Source organism: Eumetopias jubatus, unplaced genomic scaffold (genome assembly GCF_037043125.1).
Source record: "Eumetopias jubatus isolate StellerSeaLion01/CBP00866 unplaced genomic scaffold, mEumJub1_p1.0 scaffold_7, whole genome shotgun sequence".
In the NCBI taxonomy this organism is placed as follows: Eukaryota; Metazoa; Chordata; class Mammalia; order Carnivora; family Otariidae; genus Eumetopias; species Eumetopias jubatus.
Genome location: NW_028274813.1, coordinates 97,034,766 through 97,054,996, shown reverse-complemented (window position 1 = coordinate 97,054,996; position 20,231 = coordinate 97,034,766). Strand labels below are relative to the sequence as shown.

General features: G+C 38.6%; 1 protein-coding gene and 1 pseudogene across 3 annotated transcripts in view; both read left to right on the top strand.

Moving 5' to 3' along the window:
* The first annotated feature begins 2,006 nt into the window (after window positions 1–2,006).
* Window positions 2,007–20,231, top strand: part of RFX7 (regulatory factor X7) — a 136,608-nt gene continuing 118,383 nt past the window's right edge. The window contains exons 1-2 of one of the 2 annotated variants that reach the window (XM_088024806.1): window positions 2,007–2,364; window positions 2,516–2,678. In XM_088024806.1, coding sequence (XP_087880932.1) covers window positions 2,518–2,678 — 161 coding nt within the window. In that variant the 5' untranslated portion in view covers window positions 2,007–2,364; window positions 2,516–2,517. Of the gene's footprint in view, window positions 2,365–2,512; window positions 2,679–20,231 lie in introns of both variants that reach the window. The other variant, XM_088024807.1, reaches the window with a different exon arrangement.
* LOC114206294 (spliceosome-associated protein CWC15 homolog pseudogene) overlaps window positions 2,603–20,231 on the top strand; it is a 45,073-nt pseudogene continuing 27,444 nt past the window's right edge. Inside the window, exons 1-2 of the transcript XR_015768621.1 lie at window positions 2,603–2,678; window positions 11,034–11,181. The product of XR_015768621.1 is annotated as a spliceosome-associated protein CWC15 homolog pseudogene (transcript). The remainder of the gene's footprint in view (window positions 2,679–11,033; window positions 11,182–20,231) is intronic.

The following is a 20,231-nucleotide window of genomic DNA, read 5'->3' as shown; positions in this document are numbered from 1 at the left end:
AATTAAGACTTCCAGGATCAAACTCCTGGCTCCCTCACTAATTGGATAGCTTTAAGAATGTTATTTAACCTCTCTAAGCTTCTGTTTCATCCGTATAATAGGAGAATAATAGCACCTACAGTAGATATATAGTTTGGGAAGGAATAACTATGATATATATGGAAAGTGCTAGATCTGGCATGCTGAATGTGCTCAACAAACATCAACTATTTTTATTCTTCTTCAAAGCTTCTGTCTAGTACACACCATGTCTATCAATTAGGTACAGAAAAATACTCTTTACATAGGACACAAAGGTACATATGCAAAATGAATTCATAAACAACCTATATTTTCCTAAAGTGGTTAAGAGTGACCTTAGGTAATCTGTATTAAACAATCAGTGCAAAGGGTATCAGGATGCAAAGGGATGGAAGCAGCCTGAAATCCTCATGGAGGAGCTGTGTTTTGTACCCAGGTGTCCTTCCTCCCTCCCATTTCACCACACCCCACCATCTGCATCTGCGAGTGTTCAGGGTGAATCTGGGAGCCAGGCCTGAGTGCACAGTGGTGCAAAAACAAGAGAGTTCCAGGGCAAGGCAGGGCAGAGAGCACTCCGAAGCCAGGAAGCCCAAGCCAATCAGATTCCCCACCCAGGACTCTAAAAGGTGGCAGAGCCTCCAAGGCCCAAAGTCCAAGCACAGCAGGAAAGTGGCCAGAGAACCTGATAGGTAGAAACCTGATAGAAACTGTCAGAAAAGTTAAAGCTGAAGAGCTCACAACACCCACAGGCCCAGAGAAAGGTCAGTGTGAGTTGAGCAGCTGTTCCATCTGGTGCCAGAGGCCTTAGCTGTTGTCTTCTACAGCCAGGCCGTTCGGGCCGCCCTGATCAGCCCCACCTAGAAAAGCCAATTCTTCTGCTCTTAAAGGGGACTTGCTTGTTCCTAGCAGAGTCTTAGTCCTAGTGGCCAAAAGTGTCTCTTAAGTATGAATGGGCAGAAGGGCGCAGAGAGTGCGTCCAAGGGTTCAACTGGCTCCAAAGGAGGTGCTTATGGCTGGAGCTTGAGACTCCATGTTGTTAGAACTGCATGTGTTTCTCTCAGAGGCAGGCAGGGACCTTGGCTGCCAGGGACCCTGACAAGCCGCGACTTGAGCTGTGCCTTAGAGCCTGGGTTGGCTTGAGAGCGGTATAGAGGAGGGAGGGAGGGCATTCCTGGAAAGGGGGTGGGGTGGGGAGCTGAGGGGAACAGCATGAGCAAAGGCACGAAGGAAGAATGAATCTGCTGCGCGTTGAGAATGGCATGGAGACTTCACTGATTGGAGCCGGGAGTTCTTGCAGGGGGATGGAGGCAGCTATGATTGGATAACTAAAGTGGGGCCAGATTTGGAGGGCTTTGAATGCCCGACTGAGAAGCACTCAACCCAGCTCCTGACTTGCGATTTCCGTTCAAGACTGAATTACCCAAAGGGTGGTTAATTCCAAAGGGTGTTCTTCTTTGGGGGCTTCTGAAAAGTCAGCTTATCCTCTTACCTGCTTCAGTTCTCTTCACTTACCCAGGGAGAAAGCAATCCTCACTTGTCGAGGGGAGGGAGGGAAATGTTGATTAATTTTACTTTTCCTGATTTGAAGATGCCAGAAAAAAAAACCCCAAAATCCCATTTCCACGCCAAATATTTGGTTTCTCCTCCTCCTCCTCACGCAAGTTCTCTTTCTCTCGCCAGCACCTCCCCCACGTTTTCCTGCTCTCCTCCACCAGCTTGGCCAGTCCCCTCCTCGGCCCCGGCGGCGCGCGTTCCGGGCCGAGCTGGCCCGCGCCCGTCCTGCGCACCCGTGCGCCCCCCTCCCGGCCCCCTGCGTCCGCGCCCGTAACCCGCACACGCTGGCCCACGCCCCCCCCCTCCACGGCCGAGCGGTAGGTGTTTTGCCGTCTGCGCCGGGCCGCAGTGCGGCTGCGCGCACTAGGCTGCCTCCCGGGCTGGCAGGGCAGCGGCGGCCGCGGTGGCGGCGGGGCCGGGAGCGAGCGGCGGCGGCGGCGGCGGCGGCGGCGTGGGGAGTGGCGTGGAGCCGAGCTTGGGGCTGCAGCAGTGCGGGCCCCCGGAGTAGAAAGCCCCGGGGGGCAAGAAAGGAAGGCCAGGCCGCGGAGTTCCTGAGCAGCCGTTCTTGGATTTGGGGGAACCTTGCCCCCCCCACCTCGCCTTCAGACGTCCCCTCCTCATCCCCCCCAGCCCCGGCCGCTGACGGGAGGAGGCGGCGGCGGCGGCGGGGGGCTGAGGGGCGCCGCCATGCCTCTCCCGCGGTGAAGCGTCCCTGCCGTGAGGAGCCGCTCGGTCTCCCCGGTGATGTCCCCCAGGCGGCAGGCGAAAGCGACTCACTCGAGCCCTGGGGTAAAGGCCTAGCTTATTCAGCTTCCTTCCTCCTCCTCCTCTTCCCTTCCCCCCTCCTCCTCCTCTCCCCCTTCGTCCTCCCCTCCCCGTCTCTTCCCTCACCCTTCCCCGCGCCCCCATCTTCCCTCCCTCCCTCCCACCCCTCCAGCAGCGATGGCAGAGGAACAACAACAGCCGCCACCACAGCAGCCTGATGCCCATCAGCAGCTTCCCTCCAGCGTCCCCAACTCGGGGGTGGCTCTGCCAGCCCTTGTGCCTGGGCTGCCAGGGACAGAGGCCAGCGCGCTGCAACACAAGATCAAGAACTCCATCTGGTAAGAGGATCCTCCATCGCTGGGGTAAAAAAGCCCAGGCACATTTCTGCTGCAAAGGGGGTGGGGGGTGGGGGGCGGCGGGCGGAGGAGGAGGCTGATGCATTCATTGAATGTGGGTATCCAGAGTCGGGTGCATATTTATAGGACCTCTGGAGGTGTGTGGACTTTGCATCAGCCTCTGGTCTCCATAGCCAAAAAATGCCTTTACCCCCTCCTCAATTGTGAGTGTAGATAAGTTATATGTGTTTTTCACTTACGTGTAAGAGGAATATGGGTCGAAATTAAGTCATATTGCATGATGGTGGCATGAATTTGGGACTGAGGAATGTGAAATGTGTTTACTCCTTTTTGCAAGCATACAGGGAGGAAGAAGTGTATTGTGAATTTTCACCAGACATTGTGCGTAAGAATATTAACATGCAGCACAAAACCTAATGTGTCTCTTCCTTTCCGTTGATTTAGCTGCTATTTCTGGGTGTTTTTGCCTTCTTTATTCTGAGATTAAATTTCCTTTCCAGGGAGTTTATTTGCATGATTTTGAAGAAAGGGCTTTTTTGGTATAAGGTATTTTAAGGTGGTGGTTTACACTGTAAAGTGATTTTTTAATTTAAAAACGTTTTAATTTAAAATGTCTTGTTATTTCGTGTCTTTTTAGAAATCATAGATGAGATACCCTTTGCTATTTCTGTACTTTCTTGTATGAGAATTTTCAGCATTAGGTTAAACTCTGAAAGACTGGTGGCAGTCTTTTAATAATTAAATACACTGGGTTAAGTCTGTCTTCTGTTAGAGCCATTGTAAATATTCTTTGAACATGAACTTGCATTATTTCTGTAGGACTTTTCATTAACTGACATTTTGTAAAATGTAGTGCTATTTTAAAAATGGAAAGCAATATTTGGAATTTGGTCTAAGAGATTGCTTTTAATAGAAATTTTAAAATAGAATTGAATGTGGTGTAGAACAAGCTCTGATTTTACAAATGAAATCTTGCATGTCCATCATTGAATATGACTATTAAAATATCAAAACTCCTTACTTTCATTGCAATTTAAAAATAAATGCATCATAAAAACAACTGGCATTGCAGTACAGTATTTAGATTAGACATTTAAAAAGTGACAATTTTTAAATACAAAATTAAGGTTTGTTATATAGTAATTTTTTTTATTTCTTGGCATACATCCATATTGTCATGATGCTAATATGAAGTAGGTCAGTGCAGGCTTTAATAGTTTCTTACTACACAGTAATTGGCAGTTGAGTATCTTGCTTTCAGTTTTAATTTTAAGATGTTTAAATATTTTAAAGGAGATTTTTTTTTTGGCTTCGATAATCAATAGTCATGTTTTGGCAACTTGAATAGGTCAGATAAGTAAGATTGTCTTCTATGTGTGTGTATGAAACAGAGAAAGAGAGAAGCCTTTATTCTTTGATGGATATCCTCACCCCCTTTTAAAAGCTGTTATTTAAAGGGAGAGATGGTTAATCTTCTGCTTACCATCAAGGTTTCCAGAAATCAGTGGGGTTCCCCCTCCTCCATTAACTTGATGTAACTTAGTGTCTCTGAACCCATCATTGAATTGCATTAAACCCCTTGGTTTTTACATTTAAGGTAAGGGACACCCAAATTAAAGGACTAAGTCTTTTAAGAAAGGCACATTTTTAAAAGTTGAATTAGTAATGTATATTTTAATTTATTATGAGAACAATAGGGGAAAGGAAACTCCACTTTATATTTTTAATACAGGAGTAAGTTTTATAGCCAACTGAACGATAATGATAGTGTAGTGCTCTTTTTGGTAAATCATGTGATTTAATTATTCTTTCATTGATAATTTATATTTACACATTCATTACAGCTTAACTGCACTGACTCTAATGTGAGGAAAAACTTACCCTGAAGAAGAGTGCACTTTATTTTTTGCTACTTGCTCAGAAAAAATAACAGCAACAAACACCTTACTCCCCACATATATAATTTTATATCTTTATTTTAAAATTGTAATGGCACACTTACTAGCATTTAATTTTCAAGTGTAGAAATCCTATTTGCAAAAATGATTTCTTCATATTGTGTTTAGAACTTTGGAATAAACGACATTAGTGGATAATAAACAACATTAATGGGTATAATTAATATATAGTCTCATATCCCCTGCTCTACAAGACTGGATTTATATTATTCATCAAGTGACTATATAAAATAAACACACTAAAAAATGAAAGCTCCTTCACCACCTCCTTTGAACTAGTGTGTATATGCTAAATTAAAATCATTTTTAATAGATAAGATTACAGTTTTTTAGGTATCTCATTTCACATTTTGTGAGGGAACAGTATCTTTTTATCATTTATTTTATAACTTGATGCTCTGAGAGATCAATTTTGTACTCCTTTCTGCATCAACCTTTGGTATCATTACTAATGAGGATTTAAAATTATGTTAATCCAAAATGTGGCATTTAAAAATTATCAAAAGGGTTTTGCATTTAGGTTGATCATAGTTTCTAAATTATTAAACTTGCAGATTACAAACAAGTCTGTACTTGTCTTCCTATTCAACAAATATAGCATGTGAGGCAGGTCTTTAGCTGGACAATGAGATATTTATTATTTCAGTTGATAATTAATTTATTCTGTTTATTAAACTAAAATGCTGTTTGATAAAAGTATGTCCATTGTAATTTCAAGCATTAAATGAGACTTTGGAAAAAAAAGATGAAGTGTTCAAAGTTGAAATCATTGGTATCTAATGAGACCAGAAACTATATTTCATAAGAATTGGAAATATAATTTATAATTTTTAAGGTAGTTCTAGAAAATAAAGATACTGCCAACTTGATAGTGTTGTAATATTTGTGTAATATATTTATGAATATCATCAACCTAAATCCAAGTTAACAAGCCTGCACTATTCTTGACCTTCCTCACTCCCATTCCAGAGACAAGGTCCAAATCACTTAGTACTTTGAAAGGAGATTTATTTGCAGAGATGTATTTTAATCCTGAATATGCTGTGAAAATGTTGTTTATCTTTTCCAAACAGTAGAATTTTAATACAAACTTTTCATTAAAAAAAGAAAGCTAGCAACCTAAAACAGCCAAAACTAACCTCACTGCAAACTTCTTGAACTTACATTGCACCCCTGTTTGGTTACTTAAAAAAAGAATGCCAAAGCAAGTTTTTCTTTCCTCTTATCTCCCGCAGTGTCTTCATTGTTTAAAAGAGAAAAAAGAAAATTTGTATTTAGTTTACATATATGTATGTATATACTAAGTGTTTTCTTTTCCATTTTAAAGCAGTTTTACTTGAAACCCTGATAGGATAAAATTGCTATGGAAAAAAATAGGATAGAAAAAATTACATTTGATATCTCTTCCGTATGTTGGTGATTAGTTATAAGAATAATCATGCTTTCATGGGTGGGAGTGATTAACATATTTGCCATTAGGCTGTAACATAAACAACAAACCTTTACCTAGAAATTGAAAGAAATCTTGATGTTTTATTGTAGAAAATGTTCTAATACTGTATTTACTCAACAAATGAATTCAGGGATTCTTAAAAGATTTAGTTATCAATTGTTATTTATATAAGCTTTTATTTGTAAGTAAGACTGTATAAGCCATTTCTTAAATAGTCCTGTAAGATGTGTCACTGTTCTACCCACTTTTTGGAAACAGATAAATTAAATGACAGGAAAACTAGGATTCCTCTCATTCATTATCAGACCCTGGAAGCTGTGCATGCCGTGGCCAGAGTTCCTTGTCTTTATTCAGTCCTGTAAGTCATACAGACTTCTGAGTCTCATACATTTTAGGCTTAAAATTATAAATAAACTGGAATTATGTATGTGGACCATTTGGATGTTTTCTAAATTCTAATTTAAACCCAATTTTACTTTCTTACGTATTAGTTACAGTGAGCAAAGTATGATGATCCAAAAGGTTTACATGGTGTTACCATATTAGACCTGATTCTGTCCCATATACTAGAACTCAGCAGTTCCATTTTGTCCTTGGTTCTGGGTCAGGGCATTTATTAGCTCTGTCTGAGAAATAGTTGTTGTTCCTTCTCCTGCAGTGGGAAACATTTACTGTAAAGCTTATAACTTCAGAGTTTACTTTAACCATAAGTCCCTGATCTGCATTTTGCTTTAAAATGAGAAACTGACTAGTACATTAGCTGGCTTTCATTATTTTTGATTAGTTGGTTGAACATGCTGCTTACCCTGAGTTTAGCCTGTCTTCCATACCAAGCACACCAAGGGTGCTTTTGTTTGTCTATATTGAGGCCAGCTGTGATGGTTGCATCCCAACACCGAGTGTTTGTGATTACAGAAAGAAGGCAGTTCCTTGCTTTCCTCTATGATTTGAAACTAATTGTCTTCCCTCTTGACCAGGAAGGCAAGTTAAGCAATTTGAAGCCCCTGGATTTTCTGGCCTATTGTTTAGCTCTTAGGTAATGGATGTGTGTGTGTATAAATAATTTACCAATTTGCTCTCCCCACTGGGAGGTGTCTTGACTGTTATGTGCAAAACTGATTTGGTTTCTATCTCACTATTAGTTTTTGGTATTATTGGGGGAAATGAGCTTCACAGTGGTGGAAAAGACAGAAGTGTTTTATCTGTTACAAAAGAACGCTTTGAGTAAAAACTTGTGTCACATCACTTTTTATATTAGAAAAACAATGTTGCACACTAAAATTGTACAAATGAAAATAATTAAAATGAACATTGCCATTTACTCAAATTTGAACACTAAGCAAGAACAGTGTGTAAGTACTTAACCTGAGTACCTGCTATATACAAAGTACTATGCTAGAGACTGGCATTTGAGGAATGCCCATTCATTCACTTGTAATGTTAACCTTGTAATATTAACCCAAGCAAAAAAGTGCAATAAAACTCTTTTATTCAGTTAGGGAACCAGGGAAAGCAGTGACAAGTGCCAAAGTGTTAATTGTGAGAAAAGTAGACCCTCGTTTCCTTGTCTGTAAAATGAAAAGTTTATACTAGATGACCTTGCAAGTTCCTTTAGCTTTACTTTCTGTGACTCTGTTACTAAATTAATATTGACAGCAATAATAAAACATACCATAAGCACAGTGAAAGACTAACAGAATTAACTAATCACAGGCAATCAACAGAACATTTTCAATGGACGAATTGTTAGGATTTGTCAGTGTTTCCTTGGGTGTTAGCCCAGGAGGACTCTCTGAAGGTGTTATTCACTTCTTGTTACCTTGTGCAAGAGTTCTGTTATGTGAGATTCAGTCTGCAAATATTTATTGAGCATGTATTACATTTAAAGTGTTCTAAAAGCCGTTGTTGATTATGCAAAAATATGTAAGTCTATGCAGCAATCCTTGTTGGGGAGCTTACCAGTTGAGAGATTGCACTAGGGGGACTATTGTGTGCTTTTTTTGTTTTGTTTTGCTTCTAAAAAGGTTCTCCATACTTATAAGCACCTCACATAGGAACTTTTTCCTATTATAATAATGTTAATATTTTAAGGCAGTAGTGAATGTTATATTGTCAATTTGGTTATGTAAATAAGAAAGGTGTATTTTCTTTTCAGAATAATTTAGTGCAGGGTTGAACCTTACAACTTTTCCTCTTTATCTAGGGTATACTTTTTAATGTGTAATTGTGACAGTTCTTTATACCTGTTAAAGAACAAGACAGTAAGATGGTTATTTCATATCTCTGACCAAACTAGACCAGTCTTACCCAGTGCCTCTTTTTCTACCAGTCTCTGTGTATTTAGCTGCTTTCTCTTGTGCTTTATTGAAGGTTCTAAGAGTTCAGGTTAAGATGAGCAGCATGACCAAAAGGAGGAAGGATCTTCCTGTCCTGGGCAGGGTAATAAATAAGGAACAATAAGCTTTGAGGCCTTAATGCACTTGATTGCTGACTATGAGATTAAGATAGTTAACACTTAACCAATACGAATAGAAACTTTAAAACATGATTTAATTTTTTTTCCTTGAGACTTTTAAGTGTTTTCTGTTTATGGACTATAATATCTCCTATTTATAAGAGGAAATAGAAAACAACTAGGTTTGGTTAATTATGCATATCATTATCAGACATCTATTACAATAGCTCCTATATATATTATGAAAAGTTGTGTGGGAGGTGAGGTTTTATATTCCTTATATCTAAGAACAAACTGAAAACATAAAGATATTCCTTACTATTTGAGTCTGTTTGGTTTCTGAATTCAGAGAGTGAGAGGTCAGAATAACATTCCAATCTGTTATGTCTTGGAATTTTGGAAGGCAGGAGTCCATATGGTGTGAAATACCATCTCCAAATAGCCTTATCTAAAAAAAAATAAATAAAAAATAAATTTACCTGAACCCTTTCATAGTCTGAGTTTAGATAGCAAGGATTCAGATAGCATACACTCATTCCAACACAGGATTAACAAATTGATGTGAATTTACATGCTAAATCTGATTGATTAGTGATACCTACCAAGGACATGGGGATAGAAGTGAACTATTGGCATCTTGGGGGTATGAGTCCCTAGGGCTATGGTGTTGCAATTTATGAGGCCTCATTTTAAGATACGAACCAAGCATTGAGAGCACTTGGGTTTGTGTTTTTCTTTATGTACTTGTATTTTTTTTTTATTTTTCTGTGGCTTTCCTACTTTGATCACCTTGTACTGCCAAGTAGCTACAAAATGAGAACAAGGGGATTACTGCATTAAGTGGCGACTGCAGTTTACACTAACCCATTTTCTTTGCTTTTATTACCTTGTTTCTCTGCTTATGCCTGTGCTGGTCTCTCTACCTGCTACTTTAAAAACCTTTCTTTTTTCCCTGCTGATACAAGGGTTTAACTTTAAGATTCAATTCATGTGCTACTGTTTCCATGAAATTTTTCTCAACTCTCGAAGAACAATGATCTGAGTTGTGTAAATTAACTTTTTTCAGTGATTTAGGCTGGTTTTCCTGAGATGAGCCCATTTTACTTAATTTGTACTGAATTTAAATGAAACATTCTCATTTTTTAATATGTGAAGTTCGTAGGAATTCAGAAACAGAATATACCTGAAACAAAACAGTCACTGCATAATAAGTAATTTACAATATGACAGTAAAATATTTTATTTATGTGGGGTAGCCAAGTACTTGCCATTGTTTTTGCAGTAGGTATGAAATTTTAAAAATTTAATTGGATAAGAGTGTCACTTTAGTGACATCTTGCTTGAAGTAAAGTTGGTGCTTCTGAGAGCCTGGGAAAATGTATTTGAACAGATGCTTCAGTTAATTTAAGTGAATCACTTCGCTAATTTGATTGCAGTTATTAGATCTTTTAATTGTATATGTACATAAGCAATCTGCGATCTAAAATGTAACTTTCAGATTGTTACATGCATGGTCCCTTTTCCCGAAGCAGGAGATCTTAACAAGCAGTATTTGGCCAAATTCTGTACATACAAGTTTCAAAGTAGTGAGAAGATTAAGAACTAATCCTGAATTTACAGAATCAAGTGGTCAAGGAAAACTGAATTCCATATGCCTTTATTTTAATGTCTACTATATACAGGCATAGGAGATTTAAAAAGTAATAAACACTACTCTGCATTTAAAACATTCACCTCTTGTGTAGTAGTTGCATGCATCATCAGTAGAATTTAACAAAAGATTTTGTTAAATGCAGTGATCGTATGGTATAATCGATGGTATTAAAAAACAGAGTTAGATGAGAGGGATTCAGTAGGATAAAATATTCTTACTGGCAAAATTCAGGACGGTGACCTTAACAAAAATCAAGGGAAGGGCTATTGATCCAAGTACACTTAATGGTATGCTTACTGGGAAATCTTTATTCCCACTAGCAGGAATTAGAGTCACAGTTGTTGATGAGAGGAAGCCTTGCCAGTAATGAGAATAATTAGGGGAAGATGGCTTAGGTCAAAATTTGCTTGATTGGGGAGTGGGGTTTCCACCAATCACAATTCTCTCATCGCAATGCAAAGGTAGAAGAAAGAATATAAAGTAATAACAGGGAAGAAGAGGTTGGGCATGTTGAGAACTGGGGCAGAGGAACAGGAACTGCTCTGTTGGTTTTAGAAGAAGGCTCTGTACCCTGAGTTGACTCTGAATAATGGCCACGTCAGGAAGAGGATTAGAATACTACGGTGTGTGGGGTTCCTCATATACCTCACTTAGCCCATATTTTGGCTCCTGTGTCTTAGCATCGATACGTGTGTGCTTTCTCATTATAGGAGGAAGTTTGTTTTCCCCTTTGGATTCATCCCTTTCCGTATAGTTAGGGAATTTGTTCTAATATATACCCTTTCTGTCAGCATCATCAAACTCTTCTTTTCCACAGGCTGCTTTTCCTGTGACTTTATACAGGCTTATGACTTCCTTAAAGCAGCAGCAAACAACCTTGGAGAAAAGTTTTTGCAGTAAAACAAAGACTTGATCTTTCAGTGACCTAAAGAGCTCATTCATAGTCTAAGAAAAAAAGTCATTAGGTAAGTGAATGAAGAATGTAAATACTCATTTTATAAGAATAATAATATAAACAGTTAACAATGCAAAAATCCTTATTCAATAATAAAAAATAAAGCAGAAAAGTACTATTTTTTTTTGACCACTAAAAAGATTTAAGAAACATGGTAACCATTGCTAGCTAATCTCACTCCTGGTTTTACTATTTTGCTTACCTGTTTCCCTCCCCTCCAGTCCCTCATTTATTATCCTGTTGTGTGATATGTAAGCCCACTCATATATATGGTGGAATAAGTGAACACACATTTTAAAAGCATTAACTGGTTTTGCACTTACGTGGTGGAACAAATGTATGCTCCCCCCCTTTTTATTATATTCTCAAAATTTTCTTGAATGAGCAGGCATTATTTTGAGTTTAGAAAAATCCAAACAAGTAAAATAATGTTTTGTCTACCCTGCTGTTCTTCCTTTTAGCTGCCATCTGTCCATCAGCTCACCACCCCCACTCTGCTAGATCTCTCTGCACTTGTCCTTTCTGACTTTTGCAGTCTGGCTTCCTGTTCTTCTTGCCAATTCAGTGGCCTTTTTTCAGTCTTTATCTCTCATTATGTCTTCAACTCTTCTTGTTACCATCATTCCTTTGCAGTTTGGGAATTCTCATTCATTCCTTTTTGAGAGCTGCCTTTGTCAGCTACTCTGCCAGGCATTGGGGATTCCATGGGCAAAGATGCAGGGTCCTTGTTTTCATGGATCTTATTTCTGATGAACATTTTATTTTTCCTGTAGATGTACTTTATTTTTGAATTTCCAGACACTTATTTCTCAGCCATCCTTTTTTTTTTTTCCTCTGTTCACTTCTTTGCCAAAGTTAGAAATAGGTGGGCTGACCAGACAACTCTGATCACATCTACTGATTCATTCGCTAGAGTACAGGTAGCTACCCCTGTCACTGTACACCTGGCATTTTCACGGTAATCCTTCTGTGCCATAGTGCCTTGCTACCTCAGTTGGCTTTCATGTCTAGCTAATCTACTTCTTTGGGTAGTAGATAGCACCTGTTCCTTCATTCCATAAGGCTAGCAATATTGGTTTCATATTGGATTTTTCTTTTTTAATCCCTGTGCCCAATATTTTAACAGGTTGCCAAGTTTGCAGTGTCACTTATGTTTCTCCCTGTCTTCTACTCCCTATGTTTCCACTGCCAGGACCATAGTTCAGTGCTTTACCGTCTCATTCCTGGGTTATTATAGTGGCACCATAGTTGCTCTCTGTCCCTGGCCTTTCCCCTTACTGAACTATGCTGTGATTGCTGCCAAAATAAGTCTTCAAAAACATCCTTTTCCATGTAGTCTCCTTCAGATAACCTATAATAATTTCACCTCACCCACCATATCATTATCTATAGATTTCTGTTAGGTTTCAAAGGCCTGTATAATCTAGCCCCATACAGTCGGTCCAACCCGATTTCTTTCTGTTCACCCGTGTTGAAGTCCCATCAGGCAAGCACTTCAGTGTCTGCCTTATATTTTGTGGTCCTCCTTTTATTCCTGCTTTATATTTTTTCTGGAATCTCTACTCGCCTGTGTCCAAATCCTACTTAATCATGTTCTAACCATTTTTGAAGTCATAGTTCAAATCATTGTACTATAAAACATTCTTTTGCTACTCTAGTCCACATTGGCCTTTTTTTGACCTCAAACTGTATAGTGATGTCTTACAGTTAAGCACTTAATCACTTTAATTTTTGTCCTATGCCGTTCTAATAAACAGTAAGTTCTTTGAAGCTAGGGGCAACACCTTTTTCATCTTTCTGTTTCTCATCTAGCAGTAAGTACTGGTGAATACTATTTCTCCTGCATTCTTAGAGACACTTGATTTTTTCTACATATTAATGTTTCTGTATTTGACATATTTGATGTGGTAATTTTCTCCCCAAATAAGTTATTAAACTCATGCTGCATTTTACAGAATGGAGGACTTAAAGCAACTGATTTTTTTTTTTTTAAAATTGCATAGGTGAAACTGAAGTAATCACTTATTTAGAGTTTCAGTACTACTATTTTGCTTACCTAATTAAATGTTTTTTACTATGTATGTAGAATAAAAAATAATTTATGTCCCAAGTGAGAGACACTGTGTCCCTCGTCTTAAAAATACTGAGCAAATGACTGCTACGTAGTTTAGTAACCTTTTATGAATGAGTATACAGTGGTATTTAGTTAGGGTTTGTGGGCTAATCTGCATTCCAATCTAGTTCCCAAGAGATAAAGTTGGAATTTTGAAGAACCCTTTAACATTGACCTGGAGATAGCTTCTTTAAAGTTTGGTTCTGGTGGAGGGTTTGACCTACTTATTTTAGGAGCCAAGACCCAAGGCTAAGGTAACTTGTTGAGTCATGGCCAAAAGCCTGAAGACGGCAAAGGAAACCTGTGAGTTAGGGTAAATAACTAACTGAGGGAGGGAGGTGGATTGATGGAGAAAGTAACAAGGGAATGAATAAAATAGGAAAACAATTCTGAAGGCCCAAAGTGTTTCAGATTCATAAAATAGGTGACGGAGTGTTGGACCTTTCTATTTATCTGACATAGAGACTTTCTGTTTGTTTGTTTTTAGTCTGATATTCTTTCTTTCAGAGAGGTACAACAACTAGTTTTTAAAAGACACTTCAGCTTTAGAATTGTATTTATATGATGCTATTTGGTTTGTTAGGGCATGGTTCTCTATATTAGCATCATATTAGTATCACCTTGGAACTTGTTAGAAATGTAAATTTTGAGGCTCCAACTCTGATTTACTGTAATAGAAACTCTGGGGCTGTATCCAGCAAGTCTTTGTTTTGCTAGCCCTTCAGGTGATTCTAACACTGAAGTTTGAGATTCCCTTGCTTAGAGAATATATCTTCTACTAAACAATAGTAAGCCGCAGTCCTCTGTGGCAAAATTTTAGTATTCTGAACCCTTGAGTACCCCAGGTAGAGTTAATAACTCCTTTATTTTAAATTTTATAGTATTTGAATGTAATTGTTATAGCATAATTTACACTGTGTTGCAAAAGATTTTCACTAAACTGAATTCTTTAATCTCAGCAATTGTATATTAAATGAATTGATGGATGAATTGATAAATAAAAGTTAAAGATAATGCATAGTCATCATTGTACTCAGCCCTGGTCAACAATTAAAAGACAAACAGACAGACACACATGCACACAAAATACCAAGAGATCACATAATGCAAGAAAGTATGGGATGTATAACCCAGAACCAGAGAGCTTCTACTTTGAAGGGCCAGATGGTAAATACTTTTGGCTTTGTAGGACATAGGGTCTCTGTTGCAATTGCTTTACTCTGCCACTGTTATCAAGAAAGTAGTCACAGACTATATATATATATATATATATATGTATATATATATATATATATATATATGTATATACACACACACACACACACCAAATGAATGAATGGCTGGATTTGTTCCATTACTGGCAGGATTTGGCTCTTGGGCAGCAGTTTGTGGACCCCTATATCCCAAACTACTTGAAGAATACAATAATGGTTCTCAGTTCTCCCTTAGGTAACCCCAGGATTATGTGTAAAGCTTATTAGAATGCAAACAAGTAAGAGTTATATTCCAGGGATAGTCTTACCTTAGTGCCTATGATGATAATAAAGTATATTGACTTATCGTTTCTGGTGTGACACATAAAGAGCTTGGAAGTCCTCACTTCTGTCATCCCAACAAGAAAAAAAGCGAACAAACAGAATCAACAATTCTTCTTAGATGTGTCAAGAGAATTGAGGTCTCAGGGCAGACTGCTGCCTAGAAAACTGGAGATAGGCAGATACAGAGAATCAAAGCATAGGGGTGGCAGAAGTCTAGGAGTAGAAGCCCCACAGATGAAGCCGCTCTAGGTAGGAGCACTTTAAGCTTAATTAATAAGCTTGAGAGAGTTGAAAACCAAGGAGGCTGAGTCTTGGGGGTGGGGGTGTCCCCTCACTTTCTTGAGTCTTACCTCCAGAAGCCCTACCAGGTTCTCCCTGCGAGGATCAGAGAAAAATCTTTTACTGCCTGCATAGTGAGGGAGGATTTCAGGGGCTGGGGAGTTTGCAGGTAGGGCCAAGGAGGGAGGAGGAGAAAAGTAATCATTTTGAAATCTACCCAGAGCTTTCTGTTCTCTTTAATAAAGCCTGTTTCAAGGGAAAGTATTTTACTTGAGCCTAACCAACAGAGGCTCTGCCAAAGCCTACTTGACCTGGGGGAAGGGAAATACCCCATATAGGCTCACTAAAAGACCGAGACCTAATCATAGGACAATAGAATGCCTCTCTCCAACTTTACCACCGTGTCAGTAGGGCTTCTAAAACAAGTGTAAGCCTCACACCTTATTTAAAGAGTCTCTAGGAGTTCCCAAGGAGAACATGGGAGAGAAAAACAAGGACATTAGAGAAAGTTGTAGTCTTAGATACCACAGCTACAGCAAACAATAAACAGCCTAACTCCTAGTCGATAAACATAAAACTCACACTAAAGGCCTGTCTACCTCCATTCCTTTTACCCAACATTATATCTGGCTTTCAACAAAATATTACAAGGCATGCTTACAGACAAAAAAACCCACAATCTGAAGAGGTAAACGAAGCATAAGAACCAGACTCAGATGTGACATAGATTTTGGAATTATCATACTCTGGATTTAAAATTACGATTAATATGCTAAGGGCTCTAATGGAAAAAGTAGACATCATGTAAGAATGGATGGGTAGTGTAAGCAGAGAGATGGAAGCTTTAAGAAATAATCCAAAGGAAGTGCTAGAAATCAAAAACACTATAACAGAAATGAAGATTGCCTTTGTTGGGTGCATTAGTAGACTGGCCATGACTGAGGAAAGAATCAGTGAGCATGAAAATAAATCAATAGTAACTTCCACAACTAAAATGCAAAGAGAAAAAAAGTGAAAAAGATGGAACAGAGTATCCAAGAACTGTGGAACAGTTAGAAAAGTTGTAACATATGCATAACTGGGATGTCAGAAGGGGAAGAGAGAAAGGAACCAGAAGTACTTGAAGTATAATAGGTGAGAATTTTCCAAAATTAAAGACCCCAAACTACAGATCCAGGAAGCTCAGAGATACCAAGAAGGATAAATAACAACAAAAAGATCTACCCCTATGTATACTATCAAATTAAAGACAAAGATAAAATCTTGAAAGAAGCCACTGGGAAATAACCACCTTACCTGTTGAGGAACAAGGATAAGAATTGTATCAGACTTCTCTTCAGAAACCAAGCAAGGGAGGAGAGAGTAACGTTATTTAGAGTTGAAAGAAGAAAACCACCAACGTAGAATTCTGTATCTAGCGAAATTATCCTTCAGAAGTGAAGGAGAAATAAAAACTTTCTCAGACAAACAAAAATTGAGGGAATTTGTAACTAGTAGACCTGCTTTGCAAGAGATGTTACAAGTTCTGGAAAAGAGAGAAAATGATGTAGGTCAGAAAGTTAAATCTACATAAAGAAAGGAGTGAAAAGGAATAAATGAAGATAAAGTCTTTTATTTTTCTTATATTTAGTTGATCTAACAGATAATAGTTTGTTCAAAATGTATTTGGTGATATTGCTTATGGGTAAGTGAAATTAATGACAGTGAAGTTACAAGGTACAGAAGGGAGGCATTGGGAATACTCTTAAAAAGTACTTAGAGTAACTGAAGTGCTATAGTGTTGTTTTGAAAGTGGACTTGGATTAGTCATAAAAGTATATTGCAAACCAGATGGTAACCACTAAAAAGATTTTAAAAGGAAGTATAACTGTTATGCTAAAAGAGTAGAGAAAATAGAATCATATAAGATCAAATAAAACCAGAGAAAGCTGAAATAGAGAAGACAAAAAAAAAAAAAAAAATAGAAAACAAAGAGGGCGCCTGGGTGGCTCAGTCGTTAAGTGTCTGCCTTCAGCTCAGGTCACCATCCCAGGGTCCTGGAATCGAGCCCCGTGTCGGCTCCCTGCTCGATGGGAAGCCTGCTTCTCCCTCTCCCACTGCTTGTGTTCCTGCTCTCACTGTGTCTCTGTCAAATAAATAAATAAGATCTTTAAAAAAAAAACAAAAGTAATGAATAGTAAATAGTTAAAATAGGGTACATATTAATCCAGCTATACCAATAATCACTTCAGGTGTGCATGTTCAAAATACACCAATTGAAAGAGACTGTTAAAATAGATTAGAAAACCAAAACAGCTGCCTTTCCGCTCTATCCGTGGAGGGATCCAAACAGTGTTGTTCTGGGTTTCCCCTCATAACTTCAAGGGAAACTTTCAAGATGTCCAGAGGCTTTGATAACCTACAAATGAAGGAGGAAGATGTCCTCAAATTCCTTGCAGCAGGAACCCACTTAGGTGGCACCAACCTTGATGTCCAAATGGAACAGTACATCTACAAAAGGAAAAATGATGGCATCTACATTATAAATCTGAAAAGAACCTGGGAGAAGCTTCTGCAAGCTCATGCCATTGTTGCCATTGAAAACCCAGCTGATGTCCATGTCCTATCATCTGGGAATACTGGCCAGTTAGCTGTGCTGAAGTTTGCTGCTTCTGCTGGAGACACTTGTGCTGCTGTCCACTTCACTTCTGGAACCTTCACTAACCAGATCCTGGCAGCCTTCTGTGAGCTGAGACTTCTGGTGGTTACTGATCCCAGGGCTGACCACCAGCCTCTCATAGAGGTGTCTTATGTTAACCGTCCTACCATTGCTCTGTGTGGCACAGATTCTCCTCGGTGCTACATGGACATCGCCATCCCTTGCACAACAACAAGGGAGCTCACTCAGTGGGTCTGATGTGGTGGATGCTGGCCCCAGAAGTTTTGCAGATGTGTGGCACTGTTTCCCATGAGCACTCATGGAAGGTTGTGCCTGATCTCTACTTCTACGGATCAGATCCTGAAGAGATTGAAGAGGAAGAGCAGGCCACTGCTGAAAAGGCTGTAACCAAGAGGAATTTCAGGGTAAATGGACTGCTCCAGGTCCTGAGTTCACTGCGACTAAACCTGAAGTCACAGACTGGTCTTAAAGGCGTGCAGGTGCCCTCTTCTGCCTCTTCAGCAGTTCCCTACCCAAAACTGGAACACTTGGCTACCACTGAAAACAGGGTGGCCACTTCTTCTCAGGCCACTGAATGTGTAGGAACAACCACTGAGTGGTCTTAAGCTGCTCTTCTACAGAGAGAAAGAAAATGGAAATAAGGTTGATGGAAAATAAACTGTTTGTAAAGGTTGGGGGGGAAAAAAACCAAGACAGTGTAAAGGTTGGGGGGAAAAAAAACCAAGACAGCTATATGTTGTCTACAAGTATACCATTTACACTTTGGTACTTTATTATTTAGTAACCAATTATTTGTAACATGCTTCACCAATATGTTGTAACACTGAATTTGAGAACCTAAAAGTTGCAAGTAAATGATGAGATACTTAAATTATAAAGAGCTTGGGGAAATGGCCATGTTTTTGTGGGGTTTTTTAAGTTTTTATTTTAAATCTAGCTGGTTAACATACAGTGTAATATTAGTTTCAGGTGTAAGATATAGTGTTTGAACACTTCCATACATCACCCAGTGCTCATCACAACAAGTGCACTCTTTGATCTCCATCACCTGTCTCACCCTTCCCCTATCCACCTCCCCTCTGGTAACCATCAATTTGTTCTCAGTAATTAAGAGTCCTTTTCTTGGCTTGTGTCTCTTTTTTTCCCTTTGCTTCTTTGTTTTGTTTCTTAAATTCCAACTATAGGTGGAATCATATGCTATTTGTCGATTTCACTTAGCATAATACACTCTAGCTTCATCCCTGTCATTGCAAATGTCAAGATTTCATTCCTTTTTATGGCTGAATAATACTCCATTGTATATATTCCACATCTTCTTTACCTCTTCATGAATTGATGGACACTTGGGTTGCTTCCATATCTTGGCTATTGTAGATAATGCTGCTGTAAACAGGGGTACATGTGTGCCTTTGAATGACTGTTTTTGTATCCTTGGGTAAATACCCATTAGTGCGACTACTGGATTGTAGGGTAGTTTTATTTTAACTTTTTGAGGAACCTCCACAGTGGCTGCACCAGTTTGCGTTCCACCAACAGGGCACAAGGGTTCCTTTTTCTCCACATCCTCAAAAATGGCCATGTTTTCTGTCCAGTTTTGTGTATAAACTAATTTCCTCTGTTTAGAATTATTTTTATGAGAAATTATTGAGCATTTCTTATGTACATTTTGATTTTTTAAGCAGTTTTAATGAGGTAATTTACATACCATTACATTTACCTGCTTTAAGCGTACAATTCAGTGGTTTTTAATATATTTTTGAAGTTGTGCATTCATTACCATGATTTAATTTTAGAAAGTTTTGATTTTTTTTTAAAAGCAGTTGAAAAGTGAATTATATTGACTGGATTGATTAGAAGTGGAAAGGTTATTTATCCAATCATAATTCTGAAGTTTCAAAGGCAGTAGGAGCGGTTAAAGTAGTGTTTTTATTTTACATGTTACTGAGATTTAACAATAGAATGTGGATTTGTAGAATTTCAAAAGATGAAGTTGTAAGTGCTCAATTCTTTTTCCTTTATCCTCTGTGGGCCAGTCTTTCATTACTTTAGATATGTTAAGCTTTCTTCTATTTAGATGTTTACTGCTAAAAAAAAAAATGAATTGTCTCAATATTGCCTTAAGCTTTACTATAACTGGTCAAATACTTGAGTCTTAGTATGGCACACATTATTTTCTGACATTTCAACTTTATGTATTTGTAGTTATAGAGCATAACTTGTCAGCTGTTACTTTTTTCTGTAACATATTTTGAACCAATGAGATACTTTACTTTCCTAAATTAATTTTCTGTAAGATGGTTAGGAAATTTCTCTGCCAAGCATAAAACTTAGAGTAACTTTTGTTTTCAAAAAAACATATATTTAACAGTTTTAAAGTAAAAAATAATCAGAATCACAAAGAGGCAGCCCACTGTAGTCATTAATAATGCATTCTGAAATTAGTTGCCTGGGTTTGCTACCCAGGTCACATA